We start from the raw sequence: 26,327 nt of genomic DNA, 5'->3' as shown, positions 1-26,327 counted from the left end.
TATTGGTAGGAATTTATTAGATCTGTTGGACTTTGGGAAATTAGTGGTACAAACATGAGATTAAGCAAATGAAGGACCAAGGCAATAATTAAAAAAAAATTGTTTAAGAAAAAATTAATATAAATTTGGCTCAGCAATGAATTGTATTTATGTAATTTATATAATATATGAACTATCATAAACACAGGATATTGAGTTAACCAGATTTTTATGTGACTTTATTAGGAAGAGAATGGGGAATAGAATGATTTAAGAAATCTACTTCATTTGCCATAAAAGGAAGCCTACAGATAATGTCTTGACAAAACAGTAACAGCAGTATAAGCATTATAATTTAGTAGGGCACAAAGTGAATTTTAGAGGAAATGGTTAAGTTTAAATTTGTTGTTTCTGGAAGCAGTTTGGGAGCAGGCTTAGAAATTGTTCTTTTTGTTTATAATCTCTTGTAGCATCTATCTTTTGAAACTATCAGTGTATTATTAATTTTGAATGAAAATAATTTCCTAAAAAAAGTATGTGTATAGGTAATATACAAGTTAAAGAGAAATTAGTGATTTTAGTTCTGTCTCAAAAAATCCTTACTGGATTGAATTCCTAAATAGTTATTTCACTAAGTCTTTCAGATTACTAGAGAGCTGAACATGGACATTCTCAGTGTCTCATGTCCTTCTGTCCCGTGGCAGCTGCCCATCATTTTGTAAGGAAAACAGCAGTTAGTAATACATAGGAAAAAGCAGTCCTAATCAGACATGAACTACATAGTCACAATACTGATTCAGTAAAATGAAAAGAGATAAAAAAAACAATACAAATTACAGAGCTTCTGATTGCTTAGGTTCATCCCTACTTCAGGGAGCAGAGATACAACCTAGTTAATTTTAAAAGTTTAATTTTGTCACTGCTGACTTGGGAAGATCCCCTGGAGAAGGGAAAGGCTACCCACTCCAGTATTCTGGCTTGGAGAATTCCATGACTGTATAGGGTCTCAAAGAGTCGGACATGACTGAGCGACTTTCACTAAACAGGTTTAGTGAAACTAAATATTTCATTAAACATTTCACTAAATGTTTCACTGTTTCACTCTGCTTAGATGTTAGAGTCAAAGGGAAATTTTTGAAAGTGAAATTACACTGACAAATAAAATAAAATTATGAAAGAGATGAGATAGTACCTTAAGTTTAGAGAAATCAGATTTTTCAATTTCCTCTTGGGAAAGATGATCAGATGTTATTGATCACTTGAGTTTTTAGAAAAATTGAATGTTTGAATAAAGTGGATCTGTTAAAAAATGTGTTCTTTAAAACTGTTTAGTGAAAGTTGCTCAGTTGTGTCCGACTCTTTGTGACCCATGGACTATACAGTCCATGGAATTCTCCAGGCCCGAATACTGGAGTGGGTAGCCTTTCCCTTCTCCAGGGGATCTTCCCAGCCCGGGAATTGAACCCAGGTCTCCTGCATTGCAGGTGGATTCTTTATCAGCTGAGCCACAAGGGAAGCCCAGTTTAAAACTGTTTATGCTTGTATATATTTTTGTTATGGATGTGTTTAGAAAAAATAATTTTGAGTGGAAGACCTCTATCTAGGAATTGTTACTGTTTTCAGTTGGGGAAACTTTACTGAAGAACATAAAATACGGGCTTCCCTTGTGGCTCAGCTAGTAAAGGCTCTGCCTGCAATGCGGGAGACCTGGGTTCAGTCCCTGGGCTGGGAAGATCCCCTGGAGAAGGGAAAGGTTACCCACTCCAGTATTCTGGCCTAGAGAATTCCATGGACCCCCATGGAGTTGCAAAGAATTGGACACACTGAGTGAATTTCACTTCACTTTACATACTATTTGGACCTTGCTAGTGGCTTCCCTTGGAGAAGGCAGTGGCACCCCACTCCAGTACTCTTGCCTGGAAAATCCCATGGACGAAGGAGCCTGGTAGGCTGCAGTCCATGGGGTCGCTAAGAGTCGGGCATGACTGAGCGACTTCACTTTCACTTTTCACTTTCATGCATTGGAGAAGGCAATGGCAACCCACTCCAGCGTTCTTGCCTGGAGAATCCCAGGGACAGGGGAGCCTGGTGGGCTGCCATCTATGGGGTCGTACAGAGTCGGACACGACTGAAGTGACTTAGCAGCAGCAGCAGTTGCTTCCCTCGTGGCTCAGATGGTAAAGCGAAAGAAAGAAGAAATGTTCAAAATTGGAAACATGGAGGCTTTCAGGACCTATGCATAGCTGCTTTCAACTTTATTCTCTAGTCTTACCTCCCAGTTTAGTGCTTAGCCCTCTGCCTGTCCTTTCTTATATCTTTCCAGCTCCTCCTCTACACTCTTGACATGCTCCACCCCTAGCACTTCCATGTGAAATGCTTCCCGTTCTTTAATGTCCAATCAGATGTTGTCTTTTCCACAGTATTTTGTTTGCCTCCTTGCTCGCTGGGGATACTTACCTCTGTTGAACTCTGAGTGCATTAAATTCTCTGTATTATGGTTGTTTTCATCTATTTTTTAATTAAAAATTTTAAAGTTATATTAGCCCACTATTTTATTTCAGATTCATATGAACACCTTATGAAAATTACAGTCTTGGATGGTAAAGAGCAAACATGCAGAGAAGTAGGACTGTCATGGAAACAGCTATCTGGACTGCAAACTAAGGGATGGTGCTTTGGCCCACATGGTTTAGGATGTGTTCCCTGTTTCATATAGATAAAGCAAGACCAACAGCAGTAACATCTAAGGAGATGATGACATATTTACCTTTTTTTTTTTTTTGGTATCATTGACATATAATATTATATTAAGTTTCAGGTGTACAACATGGTGATTCATAGTTTTTAAAGGGTTAAGGTTATATACCAGTAATAGTTTTTGTAAAACATTGGCTTTATTCCCTTTGCTGTAATTATGGTTGCTCTTAAATATGCTTACCACGATTATCTTCTCTGCTTGGGTATTCTGTCTTCTAGAGTATTTTATATAGGCTGAATGCTTAGAGAATTTTCGCTTTAATTATTATGTAAATACAGATTCAGGGTTCTAACAAAGCAGCCCTTCCTAAAAGTAAATTGTTTTTAATAGGTTTACCATCTTCCCTCAATCCTTTCTTATCTGTCCCTTCATGTGTATGAGTTGTTTTAGTCATTGCTCACAGACAACTTTTGATTTTTGTCTTTCAGTCTTACCTCCAGTATTAGTGCCTCGTCATAATGAATTCAATCCACAACACAGCCTTCTGGTTCAGTTTAGAAACTTAAGCCACAATGAACCGCACATGCCACAAAATGCAACGTTTCCTGATTCTTTCCATCAGCCCAACAACACTCCTTTTCCCTTATCTCCAAATAGTCCCTACCCTCCTTCCCCTGCTAGCAGCACATATCCCAACTCCCCAGCAAGTTCTGGACCAGGAAGTCCATTTCAGCTCCCAGGTAAGAATTTATTTTATTGATACAAAAAATAACTCCTAAGAATTAGCATTTGTTCTAATACTGCTGATCCTCTGGTTCAGCTGTTAATATGTCAAGAACTAACTATTTTTGACTATTCTTTGGTAATTGTTTGATTTCCAGAAGAGTTTTGAATTTTATTTTGCCAAGTGCTGTATGTTTAAAAATGCAAGTAGATATATTTTCCACAAAATATAATAGTCCTAAAATGTGTATGGAACCACAAAAGATCCAGAATAGCCGAAGCAGTTTTCCGAAAGAGGGACAAAGCTGAAGGCAAAGCTGAAGGCATCATACTCCCTGATTTCAAACTGTATTACAAAGCTGTAATAATAAAAATAATATAATATTGGCATACAAACAAACACATAGATCATGCAACAGAGTAGAGTGTCAAGAAATCAACTCATGCAAAAATTGTCAATTAATTTACAACAGAGGAGCCACGAATGTACAAGGGGGAAGGACAGTGTCTTCCATAAATACGTTGGTGAAACTGGACAGACACATGCAAAAGGATGAAATTGGACCATTGTCTTACACCACACCCAAAAATTAACTCAAAATAGATAGAGTTTAATGTAAGACCTCAAATCATAAAACTCCTAGAAGAAAACATATATACTAAGCTCCTTAACTAGGTCTTGCTGATGATTTTTTTTAATCTGACACTAAAAGCAAATGCAACAAAAGCAAAAATAAACAAGTGAAACTATATCAGACTAAAGCGTTTCTGCACAGCAAGGGAAACCATCAATAAAATAAAAGGGCAGCCTACTGAATGAAAAAAAATTTTTGCAAATGATGTATCCAATAAGGGGCTAATATACAAAATTTATAGGAAGAACTCATACAACACAGTGGCAAAAAAAAAGGTCTATTAAGATCTGAATACATACTTATCCAAAGAAGACATTCTTTTGCCCAATAGATACATGAAAAGATGCTCTAGACATCACTAATTGTCAGGGAAATGCAGGTCAAAACCACAGTGAGCTATTACCTTACCCTTATTACAATGACTGTTTATCAGAAAGGTGGAAATAACAAGTGTTGCTGAGGATTTGGAGGAAAGGGAATTCTTGTGCACTGTTGGAATGAAAATTAGTGTGGCCAGTTTTGAAAACAGTATAGAATTTCCTCAAAAAATAAAAAACAGAACTGCCATATGCTTCGTTAATTCTACTTTTGGATATTTAGCCAAAGAAAACAAAAGCACTGACTCAGGAAAGGATCACCCCTCTCATGTTTATCGTGACTTGATTTATAGTCGCCATAATGTGGAGGCAACCTAAGTGTTAATTTATGGATAAAGAATATATGATAAATACACACACAAATATTATCCAGCCATAAAAAAGAATGAGATCTTGCCATCTGTGACAACATGGATGAATCTTGACAGCTTTATGCTAAGTGAAATAAGACTGAGAAATACAAATACTGTTATGATCTCTCTTATATGTGGACTTAAAACAAACAACTAGGCTCATAGATACAGAGGACAGCCACCTCTGGTTGCCAGAGGTGGTGAAAAAGCAGTTGAGGGAAGTGGGTGAACTGTTTTTATTTTTTTTAGTTTACATAAATGAAAGTTTTTAAAAAAGCAAACACAATTTGGGGGAGATTGGCAATTACCCTTTAAGAACAGTGACAATAAGGTAGATAACATTTAAAAGTTGCACTCACTCCTTCAACCCACCTTCCCTATCTCATTGCTTGATCGTTCTCTATGGCATGTATTACATGTATTACAATCCAGTGTAGTATATTTTGTCTTATAATCTGCCTCTTCCCCCTGCCAACTTGTCTGTAAACTTCATGAAAAAAGGGATTTCATAGCATCTTTTGTTTATTGCTACATCTCCAGTACCTACATCAGAGTTTAATATGCAGTAGATCCTCCAGTAAATATTTGTTAAATAAATAGATGAAATTACAGCAACACATAAATACATTTACTGCTAGCTATGTAGATATACCTATATGTTAAGTGGTTGCCAGTGCAGATTGAGAGTTTGAAGCCAAATGGTGCTAACTTGAATGATTTCATAGAGAGGAGTCCTATATACAGTAAAGGCAGAATGTAGTAAAAACTTATCAAAAACATAAAGAAAGAAAATGACTCTGTCTGATGAATATGAAGGAAAGTAGATAATCGGAAACAAAACAAAGTGGCGTTAGATATCAGTTGGCCGTATATTGGACCAAATGACTAAATCTATGTATGCCACTAGGCATTACAATTAAGTTCTGTCAAAGCAACAAAGGAAGTAGCTATATATGACTTAAGTTAAATATTTTCATAAAGTTTTTACTACCGAATACCATTTACCAAGTGCCTTTTTTAGATGAAAGATATCACATTAAATTTAATCTTCAGAACAGCCATGTGAGATAGATATTATTCTTATTTTACAGATGGAAGATGAAACTGGTATTAACCCCAAGAGTTTAAGTACCTTACTTAAGGTCACATAGCTGATAAGTGGGGGTTCAGGCCCAGGTTTCTCTGACTCTCGTCTCTGCTTTTTTAACTTTGCTACATTGCTTGTCAAATCATTTTATACTTTGATAGCTTAAAATGCAGAGAAGGCAGTGGCACCCCACTCCAGTACTCTTACCTGGAAAATCCATGGATGGAGGAGCCTGGTAGGCTGCAGTCCATGGGGTCGCGAAGAGTCGGACACGACTGAGCGACTTCACTTTCACTTTTGTCTTTCATGCATTGGAGAAGGAAATGGCAACCCACTCCAGTGTTCTTGCCTGGAGAATCCCAAGGACAGCGGAGCCTGGTGGGCTGCCGTCTATGGGGTCGCACAGAGTCGGACACGACTGAAGCGACTTAGCAGCAGCAGCAGCAGCAGCTTAAAATGAACTCCAGTTATCTTTCATTAGATAACTGATGCACTGATTTGCCTGGAGAAGGATCATAAGCAGATTTTTAAAGTGGCTAAATTTTATTAATGGCATGCATGGTCTTGTATCGTTAAATCATTAGAAATACTGGAATGCCTCCTCTTTATTGCAATGAAATACCAATTGATGAAGTTTTGTTTTTTGAAAAGGATTTAAGTTCCAACTGTTGAACTTGCTCTTAGGTGTCTTTTCAAAAACTAACTTTCATCCTTTGTACTCCAGTCAGTGCCGATTGGTAGCTCTGTCTCAAAATATATCTTGTACAAACCTTGAGGTGAAAGACAAGTTATATATTCAGATATATGTTCAGTATTTATAGTTACTGAGACAAAGAAGTATAGCTATAGCTTTTGTAAAGGTTTGCAGCCGGAAATGTTTTAACTCAAAAGATTTTGTAGTTCATTTTGTTTCCTTAGAGCCATAGGACATAATGCCATTGTAAGACATCGCAAAAGAATTAGATAGCTGCTGTTAGTGTTGTTGCATATTTTGAAAGAGCATGGTTTTATTTTCCAGTTCTAAATAACAATACAGTGTGTAATGATCTTGGCAATTTAAGAATGTCTCTGTAGATATCTGAACGAGGATAATCTATGGCCTTCAGATTGACTTACAGTAGTTGCAGTTTCTCTGGGCATATGATTCTAAGCAAATGAAGGCAAAATTCTTGATCTTAAATTCTATTGTACTGAATTTTAGCAGTGATATTACTATGCTGGATTGGACCAAATTCATGTGGACTTGTAGTAGGTTTCTGGTGGCTAAGGGGTATGCTGTCTTTTCTCCTTTTGCCTTGTCCTAAGGTAGCATCCTGCTTTTTTGTGTGTTTGTGATGTTTGGTAATGAATCCTACTGGCAATTTTTAAGAACTTTCTGATACATTTAGATTTAACTTTGAGCAAGATGAAGATTTTTAACTATTCTTTTGGGACTCTAACTTGTCTTTTTTCTTCCTGTTAGCTGATACTCCTCCTCCTGCCTATATGCCACCAGATGATCAGATGGGTCAAGATAATTCCCAACCCATGGATACAAGCAATAATATGATTCCTCAGATTATGCCCAGTATATCCAGCAGAGGTAAGAAGTACAATGCTTATTTTGTTGTTTTTGCTCTTAAAAAAAAAACAAAAACAACTTCTCAGTCACTTTTAGAAGCCATACCATGAATTTATCCATTTTAAGTATATGATTCAATGATTTTTTTAAAATGTATAAAATTTTACACCATTACCATGATCTAGTTTTAGAACAGTTTTACAATGCTTTAAAAATATCCCATATGCCTGTTTGTAATCTATCCTCTCATACCCCCAGCTCCAGAAACCTTCTAATCTGTTTTCTGTACCTGTAGATTTGCCTTCTCTCATTTCATATAAATAGAATCACAGAATGTGCAGTCTTCAAGATTCATCAATTTTGTATCATGTATCAATAGTTGATTCTTTTTCATTGCTGAATAGTATTGCATTGTATGGATACACCACATTTGGTTTACCAATTTATCAGTTGATAAACATTTGAATTGTTTGTAGTTTTTTGCTAGCATGAACAATGCTGTTATGAATGTTTGCAAATACTAAGTCTTTGTTTTTCTTTTTCTGAGTCATATGGTAAATTTAAGTATTTAAGAGAAACAGCCAAACAACTATAAATGGTAGTACCATTTTTACCAGTACCATATGAGTGTGCTAGTTTCTCCATACCCTTCTGATACTTGTTATTGTTTATCTTTTTGATTGTAGTTATTCTGTTGGGTATAAAGTAGTGTCTCCTTTGTTTTAATTTGCATTTTCCTACTGAGGAATGATTTTGAACATTTTTAATGTACCTAGCCATTCATACATCTTCTTTGGTTTATTTAAATCTTTTGCCTTTTTTTGAAATTGAGTTGTTTGTATTATTATTGAGTTGTAAGAGTTCCGTATATTTGGACCCAAGTCCTTTATCAGACATATGATTTGCAAATATTTTCTCTCACTCTGTGGATTGTCTTTTCATTTTATTAATGGTGTCCTCTGAAGCACAAAAGTTTTTCATTTTGATGAAATTACCAGTTTTTTTTTTCCTGGATTATGCTTTTGGTGTTGCATCTAAAAAACCTTTGTCTGTCCCAAGGTCATAAAAAATATTCTCCTGTGTTTTCTCCTAGCAGTTCTTTAGCTCTTATATTTAGGTCTGTGATTGATTTTAAGTTTTTTGTATGGTTATGGTCTAAAGTCATCTTTGTTCAAGTAGATACCGAGTTGGTTCTAGCACTATTTGTTGATAAGAGTATCATGTTGTCTTCTCTTTTAGGAATCAGTTGACTATAAATGTAAGGATTTATTTCAGGATGCTAAATTTTGTTTACTGTTTTGTATATCTTTTCCTTAAAGTCTTGATTACTAATGTTTTATAGTAAGTTTTAAAAACAAGAAGTGTTAGTCCTCCAATTTTGTTCTTTTTGAAAATTGTTTAGCAATTCGACATTCTTTGCATATTTCCATATCATTTTAGTATCAGTTTTTCAATTTCTGTCCCCCTCAAAAAAATTCCCCCTTGGATTTTGATAGAGGTCACTTTGAATCTTTAATCAGTATGGGGAGATATACCATCTTCTAGTACACGGACATGAATTGTACTTTCTGTTCTCTATTTGTTTAGACCTTCAACTTCAGTATAAGTCTTTCACTTATTTTCTTTTTAAATTTATTCCTCAATGAGTGGAATTTTTTAAAAATTTTGTGTTTGGATTTTTCTTTGATAGATAGAAATAAAATTGACTGGATGGAGGCTGTCAAAAGGCACAAACTTCCAGCTGTAAGATAAATAAGTACATAATGTACAACATGATAAATGTAATTAACACTTCTGTGTGTTATATATGAAGTTGTAAAGAGAGTAAATCCTAAGAGGTCTCATCAGAAGGAAAATGTTTTTTTTTCCTCCTTCTTTAATTTTGTGTCTATATGAGTTGATGATGGAGGATCTCCCAGGTGGCTCAGTGGTAAAGAATCTGCCTGCCAGTGCAGGAGACGCAGGAGACCACAGGTTTGATCCCTGGGTCAGGAAGATTCCCTGGAAAAGAAAATGTCAACCCACTCCAGTATTTTTGCCTGGGAAATCCCATGGACAGGGGAGCCTGGCGGGCTACAGTCTCTGCGGTCACAGAGAGTCAGACACTACTGAGTGTGCATGCATGAGTTGATGACATTCATTAAACTTATTGTGATAATCATTTCATGATGTATGTATGGCAAATCATTATGCTGTGTACCCTAAACATACAGTGCTGATGTCATTTGTATCTCAATAAAACTGATGAGAAAGACTTAAATTTTTTTTAATTAAAAACTACAATTGCCTGCATTGACAGGCAGATTCTTTACCACTGAGCCACCTGTCTTCTGAATTTGCTTATTCTAGCCACTGCATCTAAGTGGAATCATGTAATGTTTGTCCCTTTGTATCTAGTTTATTTCACTTAGCATAATGTTTTTAAGGTTTATCCAGGTTGTAGCATGTATTAGAATTTCATTCCTTTTTAAGGCTGAGAAGTATTCTGTTGTAAGCATATATACCACATTTTGTTTATCCATCTATCAGTTCATGGACATTTGGTTTGTTTACACCTTTTGGCTATTCTGAACAATACTGCTAAAAACATTGGTATACAGGTTTCTGTTTGAGTCTCTGTTTTTTAATTCATTTTGTATTACATACCTGGGAGTAGAATTGCTAGATTTTATGGTAATTCTGTTTAGGTTTTTTGAGGAACTGCCAAACTGTTTTCCACAGTGGCTGCACCATTACATTTTCACCAATATTGCAGTGGATTTCCAATTTCTCCATATTTTTGCCAACGTTCGTTATTTTCTTTTTTCTTTTGATAATAGTATCCTAATGGGTATGAAGTGGTATCTCAATTGTGTTTTTTAAAGTCATTTTGTTTTGACACCTTAAACTTCTTAATTTGTCACAAGTTTACATGAAGTAAGGTATTGGCACTTCAGTTTCTTGAAAGAATGATGTCCTTGTGTGTATTTTATAGTGTCTGTGATGATATGGGATGACTGTATGTCCCATAAGCCCTGCATTCCTAAGAATAAATTTCAGGCCCCCTGATAATCTTGTTAATGTTTAAATAGTACCTTGGCTTTTTCAAGATTAGAATTTATCTAGGAATTTTGTCATACTAATTCGCTTAATATTCATAGTATCTACCTTCATTTAGAGCTGTATGTCCCATAAGCCCCGCATTCCTAAGAATAAATTTCAGGCCCCCTGATAATCTTGTTAATGTTTAAATAATACCTTGGCTTTTTCAAGATTAGAATTTATCTAGGAATTTTGTCATACTAATTCACTTAATATTCATAGTATCTACCTTCATTTAGAGCAGACTGTCTCAGAGCATGAATTTCTGGATTTGAATTCCTGCATCTCTACTTATTTGCTTTGCAGCTTAGGGTGGCTTTTAAAATATATCTAAGCCTAAATTTCTCCATTTGTAAAATAAAGAGATAATAACTACATAGGAGTTCTTAGTATGTTGATTGACTTTGACTGTATTTATAATGATCTTAGTATACAGCATCAGGTAATTCCCAAAAAATGGTATTATCATCCTCTTTCTAAAAATTTGGAGTATGTTTACCCCATCTATCATTTTCCTTCTTTCTTTTGATCCTCCAGAGATCAGAGAGTGCAGTTTAGTGGTGATGTATATTTAATATTTCTTGGATTATGGTTTCTTAGCCAAACAACTGAGACCCTTTAGAAGAACCTGGCACTCAAGTCTTCTCACCCTCCTAGATGTCTTTTTTCACCAGAGTTTCTTCTCACTTGGGAAATTAGAGTTAAATTGCAATGCTGTGAATCACCAGTTAACAAGATGTCCTTTGCCTTGAGCAGAGTCGCAGACCTTTTGATTTTCTTCTTTTCATTCTAACCAAAATTGTCTTTTTTGTTTTGCTTATCTTGGCTCTAGTCTTTCATGACACTGTTATAACTTCCTGCTACTCATCTATATATGTGTTTGATTATGAGTCCCTCCTTGTTCCATCTTTTATATAAACTTCTTTAAAATCTGAGCTCTTAGAACTTTGCTCTATAGGTCCTCATTGGGTTTTTTTTTTTTTTTCCTTGTACCTCCTCATCTGAATTCTTTGCAGTTGTATAATTAAAACTGAGTTTTAAAAGTCAACCAACTCTTTTGTGGTGTCTACATAGTGTGACTTACTCTTAACATTTTTCTTGGACATTTTAAAAAATTTCTGCCTTTCTTGAAAGAAAACTGACAATTCACGACTTTTCTTTCTAATTTCAGCTCCAAGACAGACACTCTACTAGTGCTGGATGAAGAACTTCCATGTGTCTCTTCCATCCATTGTGTCCATTAGGAATTGTTGATTTTTAACACTGATAAGAATTTGGCCAGTGTTTTATATTTTATACAAACCTTTTTCCACAGGCTGTTCTGGCACTTAAAACTTCAAATGTATACCACCTTTTACCCAAAGAAAACTCATTTGGTTGTGTTTTTTCCTTTCTTTCTTTTTTTTTAAACAAATTATTTTTTAGATTCACAGCAAATTTGAGCGAAAAGTACTGAGTTCCCACATACCCTCTCCCCCTACGCATGTACAGCTTCCCCCACTACCTGCACCAGAGTGATACATTTATTACAATCTATGAACCTACATTGATACATCATTATCACCCCAGATGTATAATTTACATTAGGATTCATTCCTGGTATAATACATTCCTTGAGTTGTAACAAATGAATGATGACATGTAGCCATCATTTATAGTATCATATAGAATAATTTCACTGCTTTAAAAGTCCTCTGTGCTCTGCCTGTTCATTCTCCCTCTTTCCTAACCCGTGGCAACCACTGATCTTTTTATTGTCTCTATAATTTTGCCTTTTCCAGAATGTCTTGTAATTGGAATTTTATAGTATGTGGCCTTTTCAGATTAGCTTCTTCACTTAGTAATATGCACCTAAGTCCCTCCCCTCCATGTGTTTTCATGGCTTGATAGTGCATTTCTTTTTCATGCTGAATAATATTTGGTTGTCTGGTATACTACAGTTTATTTATCCATTCACACGTTGAAGGATATCTTGGTTGCTTCCAAGTTGTGGCCATTATGAATAAAGCTTCTGTAAACATCTCTCTGCAGTTTTTGTGTGGACCTAAGTTTTTGACTCCTCCAGGCAAACAGTGAGGAACACATTTGCTGGATTGTATGGTAAGAGTTTGTTGCTTTGTAGGAAGTCAGCAAATTGTCTTCCAAAGTGGCTGTACCATTTTACATTCTCACCAGCAGTGAATGAGTTTCTGTTGCTCCACATCTTCACCAGCATTTGGGATTGTCAGTGTTTTGGATTTGGCAATTCTAATGGTTTTGGTAATTCTAATGCAGTAGTATCTCCTTGCTATTTTGATTTGCATTTCCCTGGTGACATACAATGTGGAGCATCTTTTTATATGCTTATTTGCTTTTGTGTATATCTTCTTCATTGAGGTGTCTGTTCATATCTTTGACCAGTTTTTCTCATTGGCTTATTCATTTTCTTATTGAATTTTAAGAGTTCTTTGTATTTGTGTAACAGTCCTTTACTAGATGTGTCTTTTGCAAATATATTCTCCCATTCTGTGGCTTGTCTTCTCATTCTCTTGACAGTGTCTTAAAGAGTAGAAGTTTTTAATTTTTAATGATGTCTGGCTTGTCAATTATTTCTTCAGTGATCATACCTTGGTATTGTATCTAAAAAGTCATTACCATATTCAAGGTCATCTATATTTGTCCTCTGTTTTTTTGAGATGATTTTCATAGAGTGTCTACTATAGTTTTATAGCCAGTTTTTAAGTTGGGTGGTGTTAGTCTTCTTGGTTTGGTTTTCAGTATTGTGTTGGCTGTTCTGGGTCTTTTGCCTTTCTATGTAAACTTCAGGATCAGTTTACAAGATGATCTGCTGAAGTTTCTATTTGGATTTCATTCACTCTTAAGTCATGGTGGAAAGAACTAAGGCTTCCTGCACATGATCATAGACTGTATTTCTACTTATTTAGTTCCTTCTTTGAATTCTTTATTTAGAATTTCATAGTTTCAACATATATATCTTACCTGTTTTGTTTGTTTGCTTTTTACCTAAATATTTCATTGTTTGAGTGCTGCTATGAATGATAATGAATTTTATTTCAAATTCTACTTGCTCATTGCTGGTATAGGAAAGTGATTGACTTTTGTATATTAACCTTATATCCTACAACTTTCCTATAATTGCTTATCAGTTCTAGGAGGTTTTCTGTCCGTCATTTCAGATTTTTTGCATAGATAATCTTGTCATTTGTGAACAAAGAGTTTTATGTCTTCCTTCTCAATCCATATAACTTTTCTTTTATTTTCTCTTACTGCATTAGCTGGGATTTCCAATATGCTGTTGAAAGGGAGTGGTGAGCACATCCTTGCTTTGTTACTGATCTTAGCAGAAAAACTTCTAGTTTTTCACCCTTAAGCATGACATTAGCTGGAAGTTTTTTGTAAATGTTCTTTATATCAAGTTGAAGTTACCCTCTATTCTTAGTTTGCTAATAGTCTTAATTTTTTAGTCCAAATTTTTGTTTAAAATAATTTTACAGATGCTGGTATAGTTGTCTTTCAGTTTGTTGAAACAGAGCTTTTGTCGTCTCAAATTTAAACCTGGATTTGATTCTGCTAGAAAAGAAACTTAAAATGTGATGTTGCCCATCCTTGTATATGCATAATTTATAAAAAACTTTTATGATCAAAGGATTTCTGGGGAATTCCCTGGCAGTCCAGTGGTTAAGATTTCACCTTTCAATGCAGGGAGTGTGGGTTTGATCCCTGGTCAGGGAGCAAGGACCCCTTATGCCTCCTGGCCAAAAAACAAAGCATAAAAGCAACAGAAGCAACAAATTCAATAAAAATTTCATTGTAACAAATGCAATAAAGACTTTTAAAATGGTCCATATCAAAAAAATCTTAAAAAAAGAAAAAAGAAAAAGCACTTCTGATGTTTTTTTTTTTTTGATACAGACTGAAAGCCAGAAAGGCAATGAGACGTCAGTGAAATATCTGAAAATTTTCTTTTTCATATAGTGCTTGAGTTGTGTTAAAGGAAACCCCAAAATAGTTTTGAGTTTCTGATAATCATTAAACATTGTTTTTGTGTCTGGTTTGTTCACAGATGTTCAGCCTGTCGCCTATGAAGAGCCCAAACATTGGTGTTCAATTGTCTATTATGAATTAAACAATCGTGTTGGGGAAGCTTTTCATGCATCTTCTACTAGTGTGTTAGTAGATGGATTCACAGACCCTTCAAATAACAAAAGTAGATTCTGCTTGGGATTGTTGTCAAATGTTAATCGTAATTCAACAATTGAAAACACTAGGCGACATATTGGAAAAGGTAATGTTGTCATTTTCCTGCATTCAGTTGAATTCAGTTGTTTGTTGTGCTTGCTATGCACCCTGCATTATGTAAGGGCATACAAAGAAACTTAAGGCATGGTCCTGCCCTCAGGTTGCAATACAGAAGAATGTGTTAAGTAGAGATGTACTCAGACTTCTTCTCTTTATCCTGCCTATTTTTTCTTGATAGTACTTAGGATCTGAAATCATACTATTCTGTATTTTTTCATTTTCAGTCTTCTTGACTGAAATACAAGCTATACAGAAATTTGCATTATTCATAACAGTATCTTTAGCAATTAGAACAATGCCTGGCTCATAGTACATACACAAGAAATGTTTGTAAAATATATGAATGCTAGTGAAGGATTAAAATTTTTAAATTATGATCTTTGTGGAATATTTCGGGTTGAGATGACTTGTAAGAATTTTCATTATGATGGAGGAGCAGGATTACTGATAGAACAGTTTGAATGACTTAAGTCTTCAGTGGCTTCACTACCACTCTTCCTACCTTTAAATTCAGGTAACAGGGTTCTATTTATAATTCATCCTCCAAGACAGTTGCTACAAAAAACAAGGAACTTTTCACATTGCAGTGAAATTGTCTCATGCGTTAAGTGGTCAGAGAGGAAACCTATCCCATGTCGGGCTGTTTGCCTATCTTTGAAGTTTTGTTTTTATTACTTTTTGCTGCTTTGACTTGAGAAGGTCTTAGGAACAAAAGGTAAATAACTTTAATTGTTAATATGATTTCTTATAGAAGAGACTCAGAAAAATACTGTGTCCAAAAATAAATTGGAAAGAAAGTTTCCATTCTTTTTTGACTGAACTACTAACTTGCTATGATTTTTTAGGTAAAAATGCCCCACTTCTATTCATTGATTTTTCATTCTACAGTAGGATAATTTAAGAGAAATTTGCTTGGTGAATTCTTAAATACTAGACTCATTTTACCCTTTTTTTCCTAGTATACAGTTCTAGGATCCTTTCTTCCAAGGGAAGTATTTGCTCAGAAACAGAACATACTTTTTAATGTCATAGCCTGATACCACTCTGTGAATCACACATATGTACTACGATGGTCTTTTTAGTACTACATGCAGTAGTGAAAAGTTGGAAACAACTTGAGCTTTAGCTATATAGTTTGAACTTTTAAATAGTGAACATTCATATATTATTTCGGAGAAGGCAATAGCAACCCACTCCGGTACTGTTGCCTGGAAAATGCCATGAATGGAGGAGCCTGGTAGGCTGCAGTCCATGGGCTCGCTAAGAGTCGGACACTTCACTTTCACTTTTTACTTTCATGCATTGGAGAAGGAAATGGCAACCCACTCCAGTGTTCTTGCTTGGAGAATGCCAGGGACGGGGGAGCCTGGTGGGCTGCCGTCTATGGGGTTGCACAGAGTCGGACATGACTGAAGCGACTTAGCAGCAGAAGCAGCATATATTATTTATATATTTTTTAAAAATACCAAAAACATTTTTTAAAGGAAAAAGAATAGCAAGAAGAGATAAGAAAGCCTTCCTCAGTGATTACTGCAAAGAAATAGAGGAAAACAACAGAACGGGAAAGACTAGAGATCTCTTCAAGAAAATTAGAGATACCAAGGGAACATTTCATGCAAAGATGGGCTCGATAAAGGACAGAAATGGTATGGACCTAACAGAAGCAGAAGATATTAAGAAGAGGTGTCAAGAATACACAGAAGAACTGTACAAAAAAGATCTTCACAACCAAGATAATCACAGTGGTGTGATCACTGACCTAGAGCCAGACATCTGGAATGTGAAGTCAGGTGGGGTTTAGAAAGCATCACTACAAACAAAGCTAGTGGAGGTGATGGAATTCCAGTCGAGCTCTTTCAAATCCTGAAAGATGATGCTGTGAAAGTGCTGCACTCAGTATGCTGGCACATTTGGAAAACTCAGCAGTGGCCACAGGACTGGAAAAGGTCAGTTTTCATTCCAATCCCCAAGAAAGGCAATGCCAAAGAATGCTCAAACTACCGCACAATTGGACTCATCTCACACTCTAGTAAAGTAATGCTCAAAATTCTCCAAGCCAGGCTTCAGCAGTACATGAACTGTGAACTTTCTGATGTTCAAGCTGGTTTTAGAAAAGGCAGAAGCAGCAGAGATCAAATTGCCAACATCCACTGGATCATCGAAAAAGCAAGAGAGTTCCAGAAAAACATCTATTTCTGCTTTATTGACTATGCCAAAGCCTTTGACTGTGTGGATCACAATAAACTGTGAAAAATTCTGAAAGAGATGGGGATACCAGACCCCCTGACCTGCCTTTTGAGAAACCTATGTGCAGGTCAGGAAGCAACAGTTAGAGCTGGACATGGACCAACAGACTGGTTCCAAATAGGAAAAGGAGTACGTCAAGGCTGTATATCGTCACCCTGCTTATTTAACTTATATGCAGAGTACATCATGAGAAACGCTGGGCTGGAAGAAGCACAAACTGGAATCAAGATTGCCGGGAGAAATATCACTAACCTCAGATATGCAGATGACACCACCCTTATGGCAGAAAGTGAAGAGGAACTAAAAAGCCTCTTGATGAAAGCGAAAGAGGAGAGTGAAAAAGTTGGCTTAAAGCTCAACATTCAGAAAACTAAGATCAGGGCATCTGATCCCATCACTTCATGGGAAGTAGATGGGGAAACAGTGGAAACAGTGTCAGACTTTATTTTTGGGGGCTCCAAAATCACTGCAGATGGTGACTGCAGCCATGAAATTAAAAGATGCTTACTCCTTGGAAGAAAAGTTATGACCAACCTAGACAGCATATTGAAAAGCAGAGACATTACTTTGCCAACAAAGGTCCATTTAGTCAAGGCTATGATTTTTCCAGTGGTCATGTATGGATGTGAGAGTTGGACTGTGAAGAAAGCTGAGCACCGAAGAATTGATGCTTTTGAACTGTGGTGTTGGAGAAGACTCTTGAGAGTCCCTTGGACTGCAAGGAGATCCAACCAGTCCATTCTAAAGGAGATCAGCCCTGGGTGTTCTTTGGAAGGAATGATGCTAAAGCTGAAACTCCAGTACTTTGGCCACCTCATGTGAAGAGTTGACTCATTGGAAAAGACTCTGATGCTGGGAGGGATTGGGGGCAGGAGGAGAAGGGGACGACAGAGGATGAGATGGCTGGATGGCATCACTGACTCGATGGATGTGAGTTTGAGTGAACTCCGAGAAATGGTGATGGACAGGGAGGCCTGGCATGCTGGGATTCATGGGGTCGCAAAGAGTCGGACACGACTGAGTGACTGAACTGAACTGAACTGAAAATAAATCTGCCATTTAAAGACTCTTCCTATGACCTGAAACTAACATTATATGACTTAGCTTGCTTTCTTTTTTTTTCAATGATGCAAACCCTTCCGTTAGCAAAAAGAGTGCATAACTCTTTTGCCAACCAACTATTCATGATAGTTGATAGCACTAAACATTTCTTTGAAAGGACTCATCATAAGGTGCCTTCTTGGGGAACTTTTTTGGCCATTATTTCTCTCATAGAGATCATAAAACATTGTTGGAAAAGGGGGGAAAAAAGCAACTCTGAGAACTGATAATCTAATATGCTGCCAACTTGAGGCTTAAGTCTTAGTTATTTGAGGATCATTTTAGATTTAGGCAGTCATTCAGTTCAGTTCAGTCGCTCAGTCGTGTCCGACTCTTTGCGACCCCATGGACTGCAGCAAGCCAGGCTTCCCTGTCTATCACCAACTCCTAGAGCCTGCTCAAACTCATGTCCATCGAGTTGGTGATGCCATCCAGCCATCTCATACCCTGTCATCTCCTTCTCCTCCTGCCTTCAGTCTTTCCCAACATCAGGGTCTTTTCCAATGAGTCAGATCTTCACATCAGGTGGCCAAAGTATTGGAATTTCAGCTTCAGCATCAGTCCTTCTCATGAATATTCAGGCAGACATTAGCCTCGACTGTCTTCAGCAACATAAGGCCATCTAGTGGTAGTTTCTGTTTGAAGACTTGCTCTATAGTAGTTATTTTGTCTTACCTCATGCAACCTCTTCAGTTTTATTATACTGCTTTGTGAAGGTGGCTCTTGTAATTCTTGTCTTTTTAAGGTGTTCATCTGTACTATGTTGGTGGAGAGGTATATGCAGAGTGCCTCAGTGACAGCAGCATATTTGTTCAGAGTAGGAACTGCAACTTTCATCATGGCTTTCATCCTACCACTGTCTGTAAGATTCCCAGCAGCTGCAGCCTCAAAATTTTTAACAATCAGGAATTTGCTCAGCTTCTGGCTCAGTCTGTCAACCATGGATTTGAGGCAGTATATGAGCTCACCAAAATGTGTACCATTCGAATGAGTTTTGTCAAGGTGAGTGGGTTGAGACCTGTAGCTTAATTTGAGTCACTGTAACGTCTAACATGTGTATTATATGTCTGTAGGTTATAATTTTTTAAAGTCTGTGTTAAATGAAAGGTAGTAATTACTTCTGACCTGATTTAACAGGTTTCTAAAGAAAATTCTTAACTTTATAACTTAAACCACATGATTGGTCTGTGATTTTATTTTATAATTTAGACATTATAATAAAATGCTTGATATTGGTATTGAATAGGGGCTGAGTTTATAAAGAATTTCAGTTAAAGTTTAGCTAAATTGCTAAGAAGCATTTAATATTAAAACTGCTTTTTAAGTTCCTTTAGTTTCAGCAATTTCAATTATTACTAGATCCCTTAGGTTGACTTAAAGAATTAATCACCATAATAAAATTATTTTTCCTTGATTTAAGCTCTGTTATTAAGGATTTGCAAAATTGAAAGAACTTTTCGAATTTATCATTTGCTCTTGGCCTGATTTTATTGGCATTGTAAATGATGATTCATGAGCAAAATTTAGAAAGAATTTTAGTGATCTCTTTTAGCAACCTGTGCTGCATCCACTTGTTCCTTAAGGATTTAGCCAAAGAAGAGTAACTGTCAAATGCTCTGTGTAGGATTTTTTCTTTCTGGCCCATAGTCCCACAGCCCAGTGTTTCCTTGCTGCTTGTTACAGGCCTTTTTGTGCAGCAGTTTATCAGTAGCCCTGAAGGCATTTCCCTTCCCTGTTACAGAAACATGGCTCTCATGTTTAATCTAGTTCCCCACTCTGCCCTCATCACACCCCACTTGATTTTCCTAGGCAAGGACTACTGTAAGCAGTAAAGCAGAGAACTTGATACATCCAGCAAATAAAAGTGAAAAATTCTGTTTTATTCTTTGGAGTTTTTGGCTAAAGTGGTGCTGCTCAGTTCATCCCAGTAGTTTCCCATCTTAAAGGATAATGATATATCATTTCCACTTTAACTACATTTGCATGCATTGCTCAGTTTTACAGTGCCTTATCTGATGTTTAAAAAAAAAAACCTAAAAATTAAAAATTTTTTGTTAACAAAATCTGATGTGAACTAACATGAGGCTGTATATGGGTTTTATTTATCCATTAAAGAGAGACTATATAGCTCATTGCAGAATTATTGATGTTTTAATTATGAGGTATTGCACCATTACTAACTTTCTAAAAATTAAAAAAAAAGAAAAAAGAATTCTGGAATGTATCTTGCCTCAAGAATTTCTATTAAGGTTATATGTTGTTATGATGTAGGTATTGTTTTGCTTTTAATTCCATGGTGAATGCTAAGGTTGGTTTTGAGAGTTTTTCTTTTAGGTTACATTCTGTATATCTCTAACGTTAAAAGTTTATTTTTTGTTCGGAGAAGCAATGGCACCCCACTCCAGTACTCTCTCACCTGGGAAATCCCATGGATGGAGAAGTCTGGTGGGCTGCAGTCCATGGGGTCGCTAAGAGTCGGACACGTGTGGAAATTGGTTTAGACTGGTTAATGATTTAAAAAATGGCTTGTTGTTTTATCTGTTCATTTTCATAGGGCTGGGGAGCAGAGTATCACCGGCAAGATGTTACCAGCACCCCATGTTGGATTGAGATTCATCTTCATGGGCCTCTTCAGTGGCTAGATAAAGTCCTCACTCAGATGGGCTCCCCGCTAAACCCCATTTCTTCTGTTTCATAGTGCAGAAGTATTCTTTCTCACTTATATTATTAGTGGACTTGTTTTAATTTTAGGGAAACTTCCAGTACAGATACTGTGAGCTTACATGGAAAACAGATTTTACAGCTTATTTTTTTTTCTACATAATTGTGACCAATACATTTGTTTTTGTGATGAATCAACATTTGTTTGTATTCATGTTCATGTGATTAACTCTCAAAAGTGTTGTGAAAGATGCAGAGTAAGTCTTGTGCCCTGGTTCAAAAGTTTGGCATTGATCTTAAACTGGAACATACTTTTGCCTTATTGTCCCAACAGTTTTTTTATTTGTGAAATTTTTTTTGGAAAAGTAATGCATCACATGGTAAAGAATTTTAACAGTATAAGAGGGTGTTCATTGAAAGTCTTCCGTTCTAGTCTTGATTCTGCAGAACTGTGCTTTTACCAGTTTCTTAGTCCCACCAACTTTAAAAAAGTATATATCATTGTTTTATAAAAGCATATGGTAGGGACTTAAAAGAAACTATAAAAAAATCTTTTATTTGATGGAACACTATGCACTGCTCTAACAAGTAGTGTTCAATAAAAGCCAAGTGATAATTTTCTAAATGACATCATAAAATTTACATTTAATACAGCTGAATGTCATCAGTGTATTATGACTCCACTCAGTATATCTTTTGTAAAACTTCTCCTTTTATAAAAAAAAAAGTTACTGCGAACAGCAGATCTCCATTATATGTCATTTACTCACATCTGTCACGAGTATTACTTAATGGCTAGTGACAGTGCGTGCATGGCCGTGCTCAGCTGTGTTTGCTGCTTTTGGCCAATATTGCAAGAACTCTAATTTTGACATGCATTAATCTTTTATTTTGCACTTTGATGGGTGACAGTTTTTAGTGTAACCTTCGTGAAACACACTCTAGTGACTTGGACTTAAGTGCTCATCCTTGCTTCCTTGGTACCCCTTTTGTATTAAACACTGCAATTTATAGATTACAGTTATAGAAAGTTATGCTTTTTCTAGCTTTTGTTGTATTTTCAACCTAGATTATTAGACTGTTATCCTATAGCTCCAATTTAAGGTTTCTTTTTAATTCCTTGCAGTTTTATGGATGATATTAATGTTGGAAAATCTACTTAATCCCATTGCTGTTAACTTACATCAGTCTCCCATGCAGGGACCTGTGTCTTATAGCCATAGGAGCCTCTTCAGCCTGGCCCCAATGATGAGGCCACCTATCTGATGTATGAGTCAGTCAGCAGTGGTTGTTGAGCTAGCTGGTTTGAAAACATTCACATATCAAAGAATACAGACTGTTCTCTCAGTTACCATGCATGCTCTTCCATTTTTTTAAGCACCTATGTGGATGCTAGTCTCAACAATCCTTAGGAAAGACACAAAAACTCTAAAATATTTTTTTAATCAGTCATATGTAAGGGCTTTGAGTGAAGGACGCATAACCTCTTTTCCTAAGAAACAGTACAGTGGACACTTAGTTATGGCATGAAGAACAAAGATGTTACTTTGGGGGGGAAAAATCACCTAATTTACCTATTAGAAGAAGCTTATTTTTCAGTGTCTTTTGAAAATACGTGGAGCCATGTCAATCTTCTTTTTAAAATGTTAGTTTTGTTAGACTTTCTTCTTTGCCCTTTCTGCTTTTATGCGGGGAAAAAATGCATTTTTGAGGAAAGGAGAATGCAGTTTTTTGTTTTCCGTAACATTTACTGCTTTTATAAAGTGCAGCCAATGGATGGCTTTAGTTTTCTCAGATGCAGTGCCATTCATGTTTCAGCTCTCAGTCCTTGGGTAAGTGAAAATCTCTGACAGTAACCTGAGCCTTAAACATCAGTTTTATACGACATGCATTCTCAGTCTTCCAGAATTGTGTCAGCCACACAAAAGAGGATTATTTGCTTAGTGATAGAACTTAGTTATTTACATCGTTGTACACTTAGCCAGGTTCATGGCACAATCTTTGAAACACATTTGTAGAAAAATCACCTAGGGTGACTGGCATATGCATGTAATCAATAATCAACATCAGTGGGCCTGAACTGATGGAAACTATTGTTTTTATTGATGCTTTCAACTGAGTTAATTAAAAATTGTTTTTATTCATGTAGCAACCTTTAGAGTTAGCAAGATTTTATGTGATTGGCTTTTTCTGCGTTTTCTGTAAGGAGTTGTGTTTCATGAATGACAGTACTGAAGCTATTAACTGGTAAGAGTTTCATGGAAAAGTATAAGCCTATTGTATTTCCTAAAAGCTGTTAACTCCACACCCCTGGGTTTTACATGAAAACTTCATTCAATCCAGCAGATCCTGTAATTCTTGACGATGCTCAGTACAGGACTGGATGGGAAATAAAAATTAGCCAGTAAGATTAAAAAAACTAAAATTTTACCAATGAGAAAAGTACCTCTGAAAGAAACCATTTCATAAAATTACAGTTTTAAGTTTTTATTTAATCTCCAGAATGGTGTATAGTCAAATTTATGAAAGCATCATCACACCCAAAATGATCTTGTTTTATAGCATTACAGCATATAAATATATGCCAACTGAAAAGACAGAGCCTGGGAATAATAAAACTACAACCACTTTGGTAAATGAGAAAAAGAGGAATAGAATCAAAATTAATCTAAGTTATGTATTAAAGTAGGATTTCTCTGGTGGCTCAGACAGTAAAGCGTCTATCTACAATGCGGGAGACCCGGGTTCGATCCCTGGGTCGGGGAGATCCCCTGGAGAAGGAAATGGCACCCCACTCCAGCACTATTGCCTGGAAAATCCCATGGACACAGGAGCCTGGTAGGCTACAGTCCATGGGGTCGCAAAGAGTCAGACACGACTGAGCGAAGGCAATCAGTCAATCAATGTATTAAAGCAACAAAAATATACTGACTGGAAAAAAAAACAACAGCAAAATTTAAGAGGTGCATCTGACTACTGTATCTCTACGTAATTACCGGGCTTAAGTTACGGAATATAAACTAGTAGGCATGTTATTGATCTACTGAAGTGAACTTTTTTCCTTTAGAGAAAATTTAAAGAAAACATCGATCTAAATGTCAAATATATACAACAGAGTATAAATCATTTTTTCCATTCTCTTGTTATATAAGTAAACTATGAGAATAGAATTGGCTGGGTTTCTGAGGTGAAATCCACAATAAGATTACTAGGTAGTTCAGTAAGTTATACCTAACAGTATGAAAAGAGGGTATAGCTATTTTATACTTTTCATAACATTTGAGAGTAAGACATTCTTTTAGGATGGAAAATGATCAGTAAGTATTTAGATCTGAAGTCTGTTGTCAAGATAAGGACTGGGGCTCACATTATATAACCTTCAGTATTTATCTTAGAGTACCTGGAAGAAACAGTTCCCCTGTCATAGTGTTCTTTTAAAGGAGAAAGTTTATGCAAAAATGAAATCATGCCAGTAACAGAGAAACTGTAAATTCAAGTTTGATAGTACCTGCTTAAGTGTTGTACTTCCATTGCAGAGAGCATCTAATATCCCAGTTTAGATCTGTTTCTTTATACTTTTTCTAGTTGCTTGCTTAATGTTATGTTAAGTCATTATAACTCTCCCACTTAAAATATATTAATATCTTTTATATTTTCTGAAGAACGAGACATCTTTTATAATTATTAAATTTATCTTCTAATGATGATTAAAATTTTGGACCTACTAACTTTGAAGAGGCTCAGAGCTTTTCCTTATCTTATTATAATAGATTCTTACTTAAGTCTCTCTGGTAGGAATTATGAATGTGTCCTCATTATACCCATCAACTAGATAAGCAAGAATCTTTTAACATAGTAGATAGCCTGGTGGTTTTAGAAGTCTTTGGTGATTTTTATTGGTGGGAGTTTTCCTAAGTATTGGTTTATGGACATCTCCTCAGATTCTAGCACAGCATTTCTTGGGTGGTAATCACGGGTTTGATGCCTAGCTCCCTGAGAGAATAGCATTTTCCTCACTAACACAGGTGGGACTCTGAGGAGGTTTTCTTCTCATAGAACATGCATGTGTGGAGAGAACCTGAGGCATTTCTTCTGTGTAAACGGTTGTACCTGCTAAACAGAAAGGTGGACCGTTCTTTGCAATTCACTGGATTACAGTTTAGCATGTCCTAATTACAAGAGGTAAGAGTATTTGTCAAGCCTTTGTTATATTGGCTTTTTCATAATAGAAACTTCTCTTTTAAAATGAATTATTATAATTGAAGTGTTATTTTAAAATTGGATGATTTACAGAAACAAATGAGAATTTTTTCAATTTTTCAAATTAAAAAAAATAAATTTCAAGAATTTATCAATCTTTTTTTTTAAATAAGAGCTTATACTTTAATATTTGCTGGTAGCAATTGCTGTAAAACAAGTGATGAGTTGTTTTGTTGAAAAGATCCAGTCTCAGAATAGGATTCTTCTGTTATTTATGACAGAGTGAGAAAGGTTTGTTTAGTTCTCATCCAAATAATTCAGTTCTTAAAATTCTTAAAATTTGAAATTGTTGTAAACCATGGTCCTTTAAGGATTTATTTGAGGATACTGTTTTTTAAAAGTTTGAATTTTTGTGTAGAGGTAGATTTTTTTTTTACCCTATCGATAGATAGTGCCTTCTTACTACTAGCTGGTGTTGGCTATAACAGAACTCCAGTGAGGCCAAGCAATCCCAAATAAAGGAGAAATCTTTTATTAGAGTCAGAAATCTTTTATAATAGTCTAATACCATTGGAGATGATGTTGCTTTGATTTATTCATAAAGTATTTTAACTGTAGGGACTCTTGAAGATAATAGTTGGGCAAGTGCTTTTCTTTTCAACATGGTTGGTTAAAGTTGCATTTTGAAAATCACTTACATTAAAATTGAGTAGAATTGTAATCATGAAAACTGGGTATATATGTGTAATCCTACCAGTGTTCTCTTAAAAAGATGCTTCATATGAGGATGATAAAGACCAAACCAATGGCTGCACTATAGGTCTGCTTCTTACTTGTACTTGTTCTCCTTCTGTTTATGTTGTAGAAAATGAAATTCTAGCAACATGCTTCAATTCTGTTATCATTTTGATACTTATAAATATGTATTAGGTTTTACTATATTGTGCTTTTCAAAGCCATAACTCTTTTAAGAACTTTGTTTTTGCATATTGTTTGCTAATACTTTATTTTAATAAATCTCAAAATCTGCTTAATGTGTGTTTTTGTTTGTTTGGGGGGCTCTTCTCTTTTGATTTAACTTGTTTCATTGAGTCGAGTCTTAAAAACGATGAGATTATCAGTTTCTGTGACCAGCTGTGTTATCTGTGTTTGGGCCCTAGTGGTAGAAAATGAATATACAAACCTTTCCAGCCAGCTTGAGGTTTGCTCAGAGTAATCAGTATGTTTTATTCTGTTTATAAGAGAGTTGATGTGTTTTTCTTTGTTAGTTTAGTTTTGTTTTGTTTTGAAAAGGGATTTGAATCTAGAGTCTGGAGTTTTTTAGT

The 26,327-nt window shown here is 35.8% G+C and overlaps 1 protein-coding gene across 2 annotated transcripts in view; it reads left to right on the top strand.

The window, feature by feature from the left end:
* The window catches only part of SMAD5 (SMAD family member 5), a 62,621-nt gene extending 36,590 nt beyond the window's left edge, over positions 1-26,031 (top strand). For both annotated transcript variants that reach the window (XM_006078291.4, XM_044947628.2), the window contains exons 3-7: positions 3,166-3,417; positions 7,315-7,434; positions 14,558-14,779; positions 18,887-19,143; positions 20,696-26,031. In XM_006078291.4, the coding sequence (XP_006078353.1) occupies positions 3,166-3,417; positions 7,315-7,434; positions 14,558-14,779; positions 18,887-19,143; positions 20,696-20,839 (995 nt within the window). In that variant the 3' untranslated portion in view covers positions 20,840-26,031. The remainder of the gene's footprint in view (positions 1-3,165; positions 3,418-7,314; positions 7,435-14,557; positions 14,780-18,886; positions 19,144-20,695) is intronic.
* Positions 26,032-26,327: the final 296 nt, after the last annotated feature.

This window comes from Bubalus bubalis, chromosome 9, assembly GCF_019923935.1.
Source record: "Bubalus bubalis isolate 160015118507 breed Murrah chromosome 9, NDDB_SH_1, whole genome shotgun sequence".
In the NCBI taxonomy this organism is placed as follows: domain Eukaryota; kingdom Metazoa; phylum Chordata; class Mammalia; order Artiodactyla; family Bovidae; genus Bubalus; species Bubalus bubalis.
This window is presented reverse-complemented; position numbering and strand designations above follow the sequence as displayed.